The following is a 13,733-nucleotide window of genomic DNA, read 5'->3' as shown; positions in this document are numbered from 1 at the left end:
AATGATTTTGGATATGGATGAAGTTTCTTTGCTTCTGCCAGGAAGCTACATCCAAGTATGTGTCACTTGGGTTTACTTACAATGAACAGAAATACCAAAATACAAAGGATGACTAGAAGCAATAAATAACACTATCTGCCTCTCATGCATCTCAGGGGATTCTTCTAAAGAGTGAAAAACTGGTTGATGAACGTTGTCTCTCAACACTAAAAAGGGGCCCCAATTGCGGTTATAAACATATCAGATGGAGCTCAAAATTATCAGTATACATAAGCATCAAAGTCAAATCGATAACACTGAGACCCAAAAGCTTTCATTATTATAAAATCCAATTAACAGAACTTTCGTACCTTGTATATGATACTTTCCATAAAGAAAACAAAAATTTCTCACTGTGCTAAAACACTGCATTTGTTTTAAACCACTATCTAATGAACACACAGATACAATGGAGGAAGTGGACCAGACAAGGGACCTTGTACAGGACTCACTTCTCTGTCTCATTCATGAAGGGAGAATGTTTACAAAGAGAATACCAACCTTGTCAAGAAATGCTCACTTTTGTGATGTCCTGGGTTGTTTCACAGCAGGAACTAGAGAATGAAAAACCAGGCATAAAGCCAGAACTAGAATATGTCTCGGGAATCATTTCACTGAATTGTTAGTAGCTTATCAGGTACCATTTAGAACTGATTCAGAAAGTCAGTCAGTGATTACCAAGTACCAAAGAGCTGAGGATTGAAAAAAATCTCATCACCAGCATCTCACACCCAGCTAGCTTGCATAGCCATTGCACACCCTTGGTGTCAGTATTACAGGGTTCCTACAGGCACTCAAAAGCAACTCACCAACTAACCATTTCCTCCAAGTGGAACTGCCCACCTTCTCCATCAAACCCTGTGGATCTAAACTATAGGGTATGGAGGATAAAGTATCAGCATTCTGATTTCATGCTTTTTAACTATCAGAGCTGGTGAACCCAAAATGCTATTATAGGCAGGATCCTCTGATTTTGCTAATGTAAAAATATGTAGTCCTCATTTTAAGACTGGAATGAGGTCATATTACCACTTCTGAATATCTATGACTAAACAATAAACTGTCATCTACTTGTATTATTATTCAGAGTGCTTACTTGTAAAATTATTCCTATTTATTTATAAAAGAAAGCAAACTATAAAAATTCTTGTCTCTATATGAGAAATAGACAACTTACCAGTACTAGCATTTCAGTGCCTTAAATAAAGGCTATTACAGGTTAGAGAGATATCACAAATTTTGGAAGGTTTAAGGATATATCTTTCCTGAATGTCAAGGAACCACTCTGGGTAATATGATAACTGGCCTGTTCTAAACTAAGAACCAATGCTAGGTTCCCCTAGTATTCCTTGTGAGGCCTATTGTTACCTAATAGTTGGAATTTCTGAGCACTGAAGTTGACAGTTAACATTTAAGACTTTACTACAGGAATAATGGTGGTGAGCAACTACCTACCATGACTTTATCTAAATGATGGACAGAATGTGAGAAAGGGGCTGGCTTCAGGATAAGGCACCCTGTTGTGGGTCAACATATGCAAAAAAGTTAACTGGTTAAAACAAATTGTTTTAATTACCTTTAAATTTAAATAAATTAGCCTTTCATCTTTTTATTTGCTTCCTCTTAAGAATTCAAAATCTTCATCCATTTAAAAATACTTTATTCCATTTTGTTATAAAAACTATCATATAATGTTACAAATTCATTCATATTAATGACTTCATTATTAATATCAGATGAGGTTCCACCTTTTTATCTCTCAAAGTTTATATTGTCAACATTCAATAAACTCCCAGAAAGACTTCACAGTGAGGATGAACAAATTTTGTATTTATAGATGTAATCAAAGTTTAGGAAAAATATCAACCAGTTTTTGGACGGTGTAGGGAGGAGGGCTTTGACCAAAACTTTCACTTGTTTAGAATTCAGACATTACTGATCCTAAGTATTAAGATGGGGGACAGTATCATTAGGATGGGTGAGAATATCAAATGTAAAGACAATATTCTGCAGCTCTGCATATACAAACTATAAGCAATAAATCTATTATAAGATAATAAGCTAGATAAGAACATAAAGTTTACTCTTCCGCAAATCCAGTCTCAATCATCACCTATATGTTATGGTTTAGATATAAACTGTCCCCCAAAGTCTCATGTGTTCAGAGGTGGGAATTTGGGAAGGTGACTGGATTACAGGAGTGCTATGCTCATCAGTGGAATGATCCCTTGATGAGTTCTTGGGTGAATGTGCTTTCAGGAGCGGGGCCAGGTCAGAAGAGACAAATCACTAAGAGCGTGCCTTTACCAGTGCTTCTCCCTCTCGCTCCCACCCCTCCCTCTCCCTCTCTCTCTCCTTTGTCTCCCCCCTCTAACCTCACCTCCCTTTTCCCCTCTCCTCTGTCTCTCCTCTCTTTCCCGACTCTCTCTGACCTCCTGCCTCTCTCTGTCTCCTGGCCACCATGAATACAGCAGCTTTTCTCTGCCAGGCCACATTGGGGCTAGCTGGCCATGGACTGAAACCATGAGCCAAAACAAACTTTTAGGCTGCAAGTGCTGGGTACTCTGCTCCAGTGACAAGAACATAATGCAGAAGATGGGTGCCCACAGTGGGGTCACTGCCTGGCTGTACCTGACCATGTGGTTCAGAAGCCTTTGAACTTCTGGGAACATCTGGGGGGATTTTAGAAAGGTTCAGAGATACAACTTGCTAAGTTTTAGAATGCTTTAGGCAGGGATTGATAGGCAATCTTGATGGGAGTTTAAAAGACCAGAATGCTGACAGAAATGTGGACCGTCTCGAAGGCCAGACTCTTACAGTTTCAGCTGGGAATGAGAGCTCTACTGGAAACTAGAGGAGAGCCCGGTGTGTTACGCTTTGACACCAAATTATGTACAGTCTGACAATGTTCTAAGACATCATGGGAGCCTCAATTTAAAGGGGGAAGACAAATTAATTGGTAAAGGAAATTTCAAGGCACCTTAATGTTAAAGCTGTGACATGGGTACTGCTAGGTGATTTCCACCAGATATAAAAGGAGAATCAGGAACAAAATGCAGAACCAAAAGATGTGAAAAATTGTATAGCCTGGTATACAATTGGGGCCACAGAAAATTGTGAAAAATTGTATAGCCTGGTATACAAGTTGGGGCCACAGAAAATAGGGTTGCTGAAAATTTTAGAGCAAATAAGCAGCCAAGTACTTCTCACCTGAACAACAGCAAAGATTCCTTGAAAGGATATCAGAAATTGACCAGATTCCACTAATCATAAGCTCAAAAGTTCAAAAGGGGAAGCTCTTTTAAGAGACTTTGCTTTGAAAATAAAGCTCCAGGGCACCCTGCTTTCTTGGAGCTTCTACGGAAGTGCATCCCAGAGGTTAGTTATCCAGGCATTTAGAGGCCACTGTAACAGTGGTCTAAAGGGACCTAGGTACTGCTTGTGTTGATGGTAGACCTTGGAATAATCCAAGTAGTGTTGGTATTTCAGGAATGCAAAGTGCAAGAGTTTTGAGTTCACCAAGGTGTCCACCCAGATTTTAGAAGAAAGTCTAAGAGGCCTGGTAAAAATGTATGACAGAGTCACAGTCCCTGCAAGGAGTACGAGAGTGTGATGCATAAAACTATGAGTTAAGTCAAACCTGCAGTGGAAACCCCAGGAATCTGGAGATCCCAGAAAAGTGAAGTTTCTGCTATGGAAAGCCACACTCAATGAAAGAGGCCAGCAGAAGAGAAAGGCCATCTGGGCTGCAACCAACTAGGATTTGACAAAGTTCTTCGGAGTTCACATGTCACTTCCACATGTTGGGTACAAAGCTACAGGATTTAATATTTGCTTTGCAGGGTTTAGTCCAATTCCTTTCTATGCCTATATTCCTCCTTTTGGAATACGAATGTTTATTCTATGCAACTATATAATGGAAGTATTTAACTTTCTTTTTACTTTTAAAGGGGCTCATAGCTAAGAGCTTGCCTTGAGTCTCAGAGAAAACTTTGGACTTGTACTTTTGAGTAATACTGAAACTTGTTAAGGCTTTGGTGATCCTCAGATATGGACAAAAAGCATTTTGCATAATGAGATGGACAAGAGCTTTTGGGGGCCAGGGATGGAATTTTACAGTTAAGATCTAAAATGTTCCCCAAAAGTAACGTATATTCAGAGGTGAACTTTGGAAGGTGACTGGATCACGGGGACACTATATTCATCAAAGGATTAATCTATTCGTGAGTTCATAGTTGAACGTGCTGTTTCGGGGTAGTACCCAGTTAAAGAGGGGGCAATGAATGAGGTCACATCTTTGGATAGGATCTCTCTCTGTCTCTGTCTCTCTCTCTCTCTCTCTTTTGCTTTCTTTCATATATTCATTTATCCATTCTCTCTCTCAACCCTGCCTTTCTCCCTCCCTCCCTTCCACTCTCCTCTCTCACACTTTCCTCTACTCCCTCCTCTCTCTCCTTCCTGACCATTATGGGTTAAGCAGCTGTCTTCTACCAGGCCATTCCACCATTTTGTTTCTGCCTTGGAATAACCCAACTATGTGCTGAACCCACTGAAATTATGAGCCAAAATAAACTTCTCCTTTAAGTTGCAGGCTTGGGGTATTTTGTCCTAGCAAAGGGAAAGTAACTTGCACACCATGATACTCACTTTAACCACAATATTCTTAAGTTCAAATTAGGATCCACATACCCCTATGGTTTCCTCTACTCTTGTCCTTCCCATTACCAATGAAATTTCTAATTTCTATATTCTCATTTGAAGAGCTTTTCTAAAGAGTTCCATGTATGCAAGGGAAAAGATCTTTTCCCTATTTGGAGTTTCTGATTTTTTTTAGTTATTTATTTACTCGAGTTCTACAAAAAACACTGGCTAATATGTATAAAATCTAATTCTTAAAGAATAGTGAGACCAGTATAGTAGAAACTTGTGATTTCTATGTCAGATATTTTATTTGAAAATCATTCTATATGATTTGAAGGGATAAGGAAAGAAAAATATTTCATTGGTTAAAACCAGAATTACAGAAAATTCTGAACTACAGAAAAGGTTTAAAATGCAATACATCAATAATTCAATAATACAGAAATACTTAGAAAATATAAATATTTGCTACAGTTACTAAAAAGAAAATAATAAATACTAATTTATACACTAACATTTAAGTACATAGTCCTTCTGAAGTTAATTTTAATACGATAAGGAGAAATATTCAACATTAACATTAATCAGAAGTATATGGACAAAATTCATCGCATCATTATAGATAGAATTTCTTCCCCTGATGTTCAAGAGCAACTAAAATATCTATTATGACTTCACACAGCAACAGTTATATATGCTTAGCTGCAGAAACTAAACAAGTAGGAGATACTGCTAATATCAGCAAATTAACAGTACAAGAGAAAATAGAAACAATTTTAGATAAGTACAACTTCAGTAAAGAGCCAAAGAATTTCTCTTTTCTGATGTATCCTCTTTAAATTTGAAAATCCCACAAACATTATATTTTTAGTCTCACTATTACTTGCATTAGGCACCACTGTTCCATTTCTGGAACCATGCTCATGCCACTGTACATTAATTTCATTACAGATTTTAAATTCTTAAATAAATTATAAGAACAAATCTTTTCAAACTGACTCTTTAGTAATTGCAGGCTATAGCTAATAATTATATTTTTGTTTTTGCTTAGAGACAGGTATATTGAAAAGGCTGTTCTCAAACTCAACATCCATCAACTCAGCACTCTGAGCAGTGGGGAAGGAGAGGTGTGTTCCACACATGCAGCTTATGTGTTATTTTGAAGTTGGTTCATGGTATACGTTTAATAATTACGAAAGGGAAGAGAGGACAAAATGAGGGGTTAGAAAAAGAGGAAAAGAAGGAAGAGTAGAGGAAAAAGAATTCATCTATATATGAACGTTACGCACTACAAGAGCGTCCATTCAATCCCAAGTCTCTCCTGTTACAAGAGCTGGTCTCACTGAAAACTAGAATTGATTCAAGAGTTTTTCCATTATGCCCTGAAAAGGGCATCTTTCATGTAGGTAAAACAAAACATTACAAAATGAATTCACTGGGGAATTAGTGATAACACATACTAATTACTACCTATGCGCATACCTGTGTATTCATCAAGGCCTTTAGACACTGAATGACTTTGTGTTGATTCTTCTTTACAACTTTTTCTTGGCTGTATTAACACAAAAGTTGCCAAAATTAGAATCATAATTGAATATACAAATGTAGCTGAACTGAAAATTACTTATAATACTTACATTTTTCCAGTAATCAGTTTTTCCAAAATGTCTAGTAATAATCCAAGTCCTTCATGTCCAAAACTTTCCACCCAACTAAAAAAAGGAAGGAAAAAATTAGTTATATATCAAGTCAGTGTTCTAGTTTAGAATACTACGATGATGCTACAGACTGATAACTATTCCACAATAATAAGTGCAATATAAGAATAGCATCAAACACAAAATCACTTATGATGTGTGATCTTAGTAGTGAAATAAAGGAGCAAAGACAGGCTCAGCCAGGTGTGTGCTAAACTCACCTTGCACTGGCTTGTGCTAGCTGACTATGTCCATCTCCTCCAGGCTCCAAGATTTAAGAGAATGTTATATATAATTATCCACACTGCATTACAATACCTTTTCCCCCTCCTTGTTTCCTATTATCTGTCTTCTATTTTGAGATATATAGGTATATAGATATAGATGATATAGACATATAGACATACAGATATATGGTTATTCATAAAGACAAACCATGTGATATTTAAGCTTCTGAGTCTGAGTTCCTTCTTTTAACATTATGGGCTCAAGGTCCACCCATTTTCCTACAAATGACTCAAGTTTATCCCTTTTATGGCAGAGAAATACTCTACCGTGTATAAATATTGCACTTTCTTTATCCATTCATTTGTTGATGGGCATACAGGCTGTTTCCAAAATTCAGCTATTATGAATTGCACTGCTATAAATACAGGTATGCATAACCACTAAGGTAGGATATCTTTAACTCTTTTGGGAAGATACTGTATGTACAAGGGGTATAAGGTTAATAATACCCCTTAGTTATTGCAGACTGATCAGATCCACAATGTTCCAAATGAGTATATTGCGAAGGCTAAATAAAAAGAGGTGAATAGAATGACTGTAGGGCTCCAGGAGGATCAAAGCCCTTCGCAGAATTTGAGATTCTCCCAGGGCTAAGACCAAGATCTTCTCTGGGTGGTCCATATTTATTTGGTTATCAGAAGAAGGGAGGGGAGTACTCAAGAAGGGGAGAAGGGGCTGGGGATTTAGCTCAGCGGCAAAAGCGCCTGCCTGGCAAGCGCAAGGTCATGAGTTCGGTTCCCGGTACCGGAGAAAAACCAAAAAAAAAAAGGGGAGAATTACTCAAGAACTTCTCCAAGTAAGGTATTAAGTTAATCCTCAATGACGATTAAGTTAATCTACAGAGGAGTGAGATGTCTGAGGCTATAGTCTTTATCTAGTTAAGATCTGTTCCATGTGTCCTTGGCTGTGACCTTGCCTTATCGGCTGAGGTTTTCCACTTCATCCACCACTACAGGTTTTAGTAGGGATTAGTGACCAACAGAGGTTCACTTACTATGAGTCCGTCACCCACATCCAAACAAGCAGCTTAGGCTTTGGGCAGATTCACAAGTAGACATAAAAAGCCAACAGGCTCATTCAAGTCCTGATCAGGGCTGCTTCACAGTAATCTCCACCAAAGGTGAATAGCTAGGTCAAATGGAATTTCTACTTTCCATTTTTTGAGGAATTTCCATGTTGATTTCCATCATGGAAATCATAAAGAATAAAATAATTAAAGTCACATACCAGAAAATATCATTTTCTTACTTAACATACATTTCCAATAAAAAAATGAGAAGAAAAGCTGTAATAATCAAAATAACATAATAGTGATTTTAAAACAGACAAACACACCAGTTGAAAAGAATGGAAAGTCAGAAGTAAATCAACATGTCAACAACCAATTTTCAGCAAGGTTTCTAAGAGCACACAATGGAAAAGGGAAAGTCTTTTCAATAAACAGTGTTGGTATCCACATGCAGAAGAATGAAAATGGACTCCCATCTCTCATCAGTCACAACAATCAACTCTCAATGGATTAAAAACTTAAAAGTAGTACTCAAACCATGCAGTTATTTAAAAAGTAAAGCATAGGGGAAATACTGCAGGATATTGAAATGGGCATGAATTTTTTCAACAAGATACCAAAACCACAGAAGAAAAGACACATATGAGAGTTAAACTGTATCTGCACAGCAAAGAAAGAACCATCACAGGAACAGACAATCTAACAAATGGAACAATATTTGCAAAGTATACATCTGGCAAGGAGTAATATCCAGGATATATATGGAACTCTACAAACTCAATAGCAAAAACATGACCTATTACGAAGCAAGCAACAGACTTGAATGTACAGTTCTTAAAAGAAAACATACAAACAGCAAACGGGTACATGAAAAAATGTTCATCACTGATCATTGGGAAAATACAAGTCAAAACCACAGTAAGACATCACCTTACCCCAGTAAGAATGGTTATTATCAAACAGACAAAAGAAATAGGGCATGGGGGCACACACCTATAATCCTGGCAGTCTGGGAGACTAAAGCAAGAGGATCACAAGTCCAAGCCCAGTCTGGGCAACTTAGCAACTTAGTAAGATCCCGTCTCAAAATAAAAAGGCTGGGAATGCAGCTCTGTGTGAAAGCCCTGGTTCAACACGCCCCCCCCCCACACACACAAACACACATACACAGGGTATATAGCAAAAGGAAATAAAACCACCATGTTGAAGAGATAGCTGCCCTCCCATATGCAGCCTATTCAAAATGGCCAAGAAATGGAAACCTAAGTATTGGGCATCAGAGACAACATGGATGAGCCTAAAGATCATTATGCTAAGTGAAATAAACCAGGCTCAGAGAGCCAACTATCAAGTGTCTCATATGTGAGATTTAGCAAACCTGATCTCATAGAGGCTACAAGTAGAGTGGAGACTACTAGGGACTGCCAGGAGTAGGCGGAAGGAGGGAAGAATGGGGAGAGGGTACTAAATCACAGCTAGATAGCTGGGTAATTACAGATAACAATTATGTACTATATTTCTCCAAAGGCCGGAAAAAAGGGTTGTAAAACTTTTACCAAGAAGAAACGGTAAATATTGTAGAAAACTGACATGCTTAACCATATTTAAACATTATACACTGTATGCATCTCAGTGTCACACAACACCCCCTTAAATATACAATTTTTAAGTTCTCAGTGCAAAAAAATGAATCTACCTATGTTTTTGTTATTTTCTTTTTAAATTTCTCTTTTAAATTAAGGAAGAAAAGAAAAAATGTATATGTATATTCAAGGATAGCTGGGATAAGTGTGTTGCTGATGTCTGTTGGTTCGTTGAAAGAAACAGTTAATGCTGAAATTCTTTTGTTTTCTCTTTGACCAATTTTGAATGTTTATAGCTGGTAATCAGAACAACTGGGTTGAAGACAACAATATGCAATATAACAGCCATTGCTGAACTCCTACCGTCTTGTTCGATGAAGCTCTGTATCATTTCTAATGTGTTTTTATTACTTGTCATTGTCTTTAATTATTTGATCAATCTTGCATTCTTGTATCTGGTAATCTGAGCAACTTCGTTGAAGATAAAAATATGTACTATAACAACCATTGTTAATTCCTATCATCTTGTTTTGAAATCCTGTATTGTTTTCATATTGTTTTGCTTGTCTTCATTGTTGTCATTCTTTATTGTTTTCTTTAATTCTTTAAAGTAAAACAAAAAGAATCTGATGTTGGCAAAATAAAAGGGGTGGGGTGGGAAAAATAAAGTACTGAGATGTATCATGTACGTGTGCCAGTTCCCTACAATAAATGTAACCATTGTGTGCCACAAAGTTGTACTAATAAAATTTAAAAATAAATAATGCAATAAAATGAATCTTCCTCATCTGAGCACTCTGTAAGCACAGCTTAGCTACCCATAAATTTTCAAAATTGATGCTGTTAGAAAAAAGAAAGGAAAATATCTTTCCCTGGAGGAAATTTGCTGCCATTGAGATTGACAGGCTATTATAAAACTACTTTACTCATCCTTTCTTTATCCAGTAAAAGCCTTGAAATAATGAAGTCAAGAATGTACATAAACAGGAAAGATACTCTCTACAAAAGACTTAGCTATTGTGGTAAAGATGAGGAAAAACCACAAAGTAGAAGTTGCTGTTTTCAGACTGCAACGCTACTGCAAAAGTGAAGAGTTGACTGTCCTCTATCAGCAACAGACAGATTACCTGTAGGCATTTCAAATCTTGCTTTCATGTTTCACGAAAATCCCTACAGCATCCGCTTAACGGTTTGCCTTGGTGACATCCTATTCTGTGTTTATTCTTATTCCACATGCAGCGGGGAAGCTTGAAATCGAACATGTAAGGAGTAATTTGAGAGCTTTACTTGGCTGGTATTGAGATGCATGGAGAGTCTGTGTTCATCAGGCCCTCTTATGTTCGTACTTCCCAGTAGGCCTTCAATATTTTGTTTGAAGTGAATTTTCAACTATCTCTGTATTCAAAAGTATATCCATACAGATGTTCTAAAGCTAATGTAAATGATTTAGTTTTTTATAATTCTATCACCTTCAATCACTTACAGAATAAAGTCATATTCACAAAACTGTCTTACACCAAAATATACAAAGTAATTTCAAATTATGCTAATATAACAAAAAGTCTTTGTTGCACTTAATGTGCTTATTTCCTGACACATTATAAAATTTAGGAGGAATACCAATCCATGTAAATCAGTAGGTTCTCTGATCTAAGTAATTAATAATACAATATAGCTATTTAAAATTTATCACCCCTAACATAACAATTATAACTGGAATAATGGGACCCACAGAAGGTTTCAAATCAACTATTTCTAGACCCACTAGATACCTCTCTCCTAAACTACAGAACATGAATCATTAAAATATAATTTACGCCCACTCATGTATATTACATAAAAACTAATTCTGAATAAAATAAGACGTATTAAGGCTGCACTCAAGGACCCATTCTACCAAATCACTTTGCATTACAATCTTCTACTTCATGGTGGAAATTTATTTCTCAGCAACATCACAAAGTCACAGAAGTGAGCAACACCTTAAAGTGCACTTAAAAGCATCAAAAACAAGAAAAGTGGGACACGGGAGCTGGGGATTTAGCTCAGTGGCACAGCACCTGCCTGGCAAGTGCAAGGTTGTGAGTTCGATTTCTGGTACCAGAAGAAAAAAAAAAAGTGGGACAAAGTTCAGGGAGCAAAAACTAAGACTGCTGGTAACTAATGGAACAGTATGTTTAAACATAAAAATAAAACTGATAATTAATAGAAAAGCAATAAATGTGCATAAAAATTATCCCAGTTTTCTTTTTTAAAATATCCGAAGGCCAAAATATTGTTGCATTAACAGTTTCTCATTCACAACCCCACCCTCTAAGGTATTTAGAGCCAACTACTTGCTACAATATTATCCTTAAGGATGGGGTACAAATATCACTCCCTATTTCTGGATAAGGAAGTTCAAGATAAAAAGTGATATTGAGTAAGCAGGTCTGCAGTCTTGACAGAGGTTTATTGAAATCCATAGCTTTCCACAAAGTGAAAAATCTCTCATCATCACTGTAAGAAACAACCTGGAAAACATTATCAAGTCATCTATAAATGATCTATCTTCAGGAAACAAAATCTACACTATCTGCTCAGTGCCTGTCAGCATCATGCCACCAGGCATTATGTGGTTTAACTACAAACTGCATCCATGAATGAACAAACACTATGTAAATGTTTCTTCCCCATGAATAGAAATAACAAAATCAGTATGACATTTGTATTACAAAAAATTGGTTTCAAAGAGCAAAAAAAATATGCTAAATGTGAGCCTAACACAAACATCTTTCAAAATTGCATAACAAGATATCAAATCTTTGCTTTTAATTGCCTTAATAAAACATCTAAGTATATGACCACATAGCACTTACTATTTGGAGTCACAATGTAGGAAAAAAGAGGCAAACAGGTAACAAATTTTATAGAGAGAAAGAAGTGGAGAGAAGGAAAGGAAGAGCAGGTCTCTAGAATTACACTGCCCAAACCACCTTTAAATGTTCAAAATGTTGAAAAGCAGCTTTGGCTTTGAAATTCCTTTACTGCTTCCAGAGAAAGAAGACGAAATCAAAAGTGTATAAGTGGTTTTTGACATCTTGTTGGTTTTAAAAAGCAAATATAGCCAATCACTTCAGTGAGCAATGGAGACAACAGTCATATCTCAGATTTACCTCCTGGCTAAAAGGCACACAGCAATGTGAAGTCTATTTTCCACACAGGGACCCTCCCACCCTTATTTCGTTTTTTTTAAAGTTATTACCTTTCTCCTCAGGTGTCCACTTTCGAAAGGAAAGACAAATACATCATAGGTTTATCGGAACAGGAAGAAAAACTACCAGATCACAAGGTCAATCTTACTCAATGAAAATTCCTTGAGAATAGGAATCATTTCTTATTGATCTAGCAATGGGATAGATTAAGCACTCAATAAAGTTTAGAAGGAAACTGAATCCCTTCCAATTGTTATATACAATGAAAGGGATATGCAGAAAGAGTACATGGTCACTTTGCACTAGCAGTTAGGTGTCCTGATCCCTAAGCTTGTGCGCTTTGCACAAGTAAAAACAAACATACAAGATGACGCCATCTGGGCCAGGGATATAGCTCAGCGGTACAAGCATCTGCCTGGCAAGCACAAGGTCCTGAGTTCAATTCCCAGTACCAAAAAAAAAAAAAAAAAAAAAAAAACCAAGATGATACCATCACAGCAGCACAACTGAGCCAGTTTCAACTCTCATGCTAGAAACATCAGTCCTGAGGTTAGAACCAGTATCTATCCATATCAAACAAAGGACGAGGAATCTGGAGACTCTGTGCTATATCACACTGGAGGAAATGAATGCTTTTCACAGGGTGATGCTTCATTACTACTAAAATTCAAGTGTTCTTTAGCAAAGTTAGTCAGTCTTTTTAAGGGCTCAATGTGTGCTTGATCCTGCATTAGGTATGAGGAAAAAATGAATAAAATATGTTCTCTGCCCTTGAAAGGATAACAGACTAATCCTTGAAACAAATGTTGAATCGAATTATTTCCATAATGTAACAATGGCTATAATAGTGTGAGTATGGGAACAGCAAGCACAATATGTATCTCTCCAGGGAACTTCAAAGCAAGTGATGCCTGATCTGAGTCTTGACGGTGAAGTCACAGGAAGGAAGGGAGATTTCTACACAGGAGGGAATACACACAGAGACATTAACCATAAAAACTACAGTCTGTGTTAAACACAACAGGAAGGTATATCCTAAATAAAACCAAATAGGTAGGAAAGGGCTAGATGTTGCAAACGTTACAATGCCAGGGGCAATAGGAGGCCAATAAAGAATGAGGCATGTGTGGTAGGTAGAGTTACCCCCCGCTCACCAAAAGACATAAACATTCTACTCCCAAAACTTATAAATATATTCCCTCACGTAACAATGGGAAAATCAAGGTTGCTAATCAACTGATCTTAAGATTATCCTACATTTTTCAGTTGGTCAAATCTAACC

The 13,733-nt window shown here is 37.0% G+C and overlaps 1 protein-coding gene across 1 annotated transcript in view; it reads right to left on the bottom strand.

The window, feature by feature from the left end:
• Diaph3 (diaphanous-related formin 3) overlaps positions 1–13,733 on the bottom strand; it is a 453,636-nt gene that overhangs the window by 315,261 nt on the left and 124,642 nt on the right. Inside the window, 2 exon segments of the mRNA XM_005374208.2 lie at positions 6,163–6,232; positions 6,318–6,392. Of these exon segments, the coding sequence (XP_005374265.1) occupies positions 6,163–6,232; positions 6,318–6,392 (145 nt within the window).

The sequence above is a fragment of the Chinchilla lanigera genome, unplaced genomic scaffold, assembly GCF_000276665.1.
Source record: "Chinchilla lanigera isolate Chin_1 unplaced genomic scaffold, ChiLan1.0 scaffold00003, whole genome shotgun sequence".
Classification (NCBI taxonomy): Eukaryota; Metazoa; Chordata; class Mammalia; order Rodentia; family Chinchillidae; genus Chinchilla; species Chinchilla lanigera.
The sequence above is the reverse complement of the archived record's forward strand: the minus strand, read 5'-3'. Positions and strand labels throughout refer to the sequence as shown.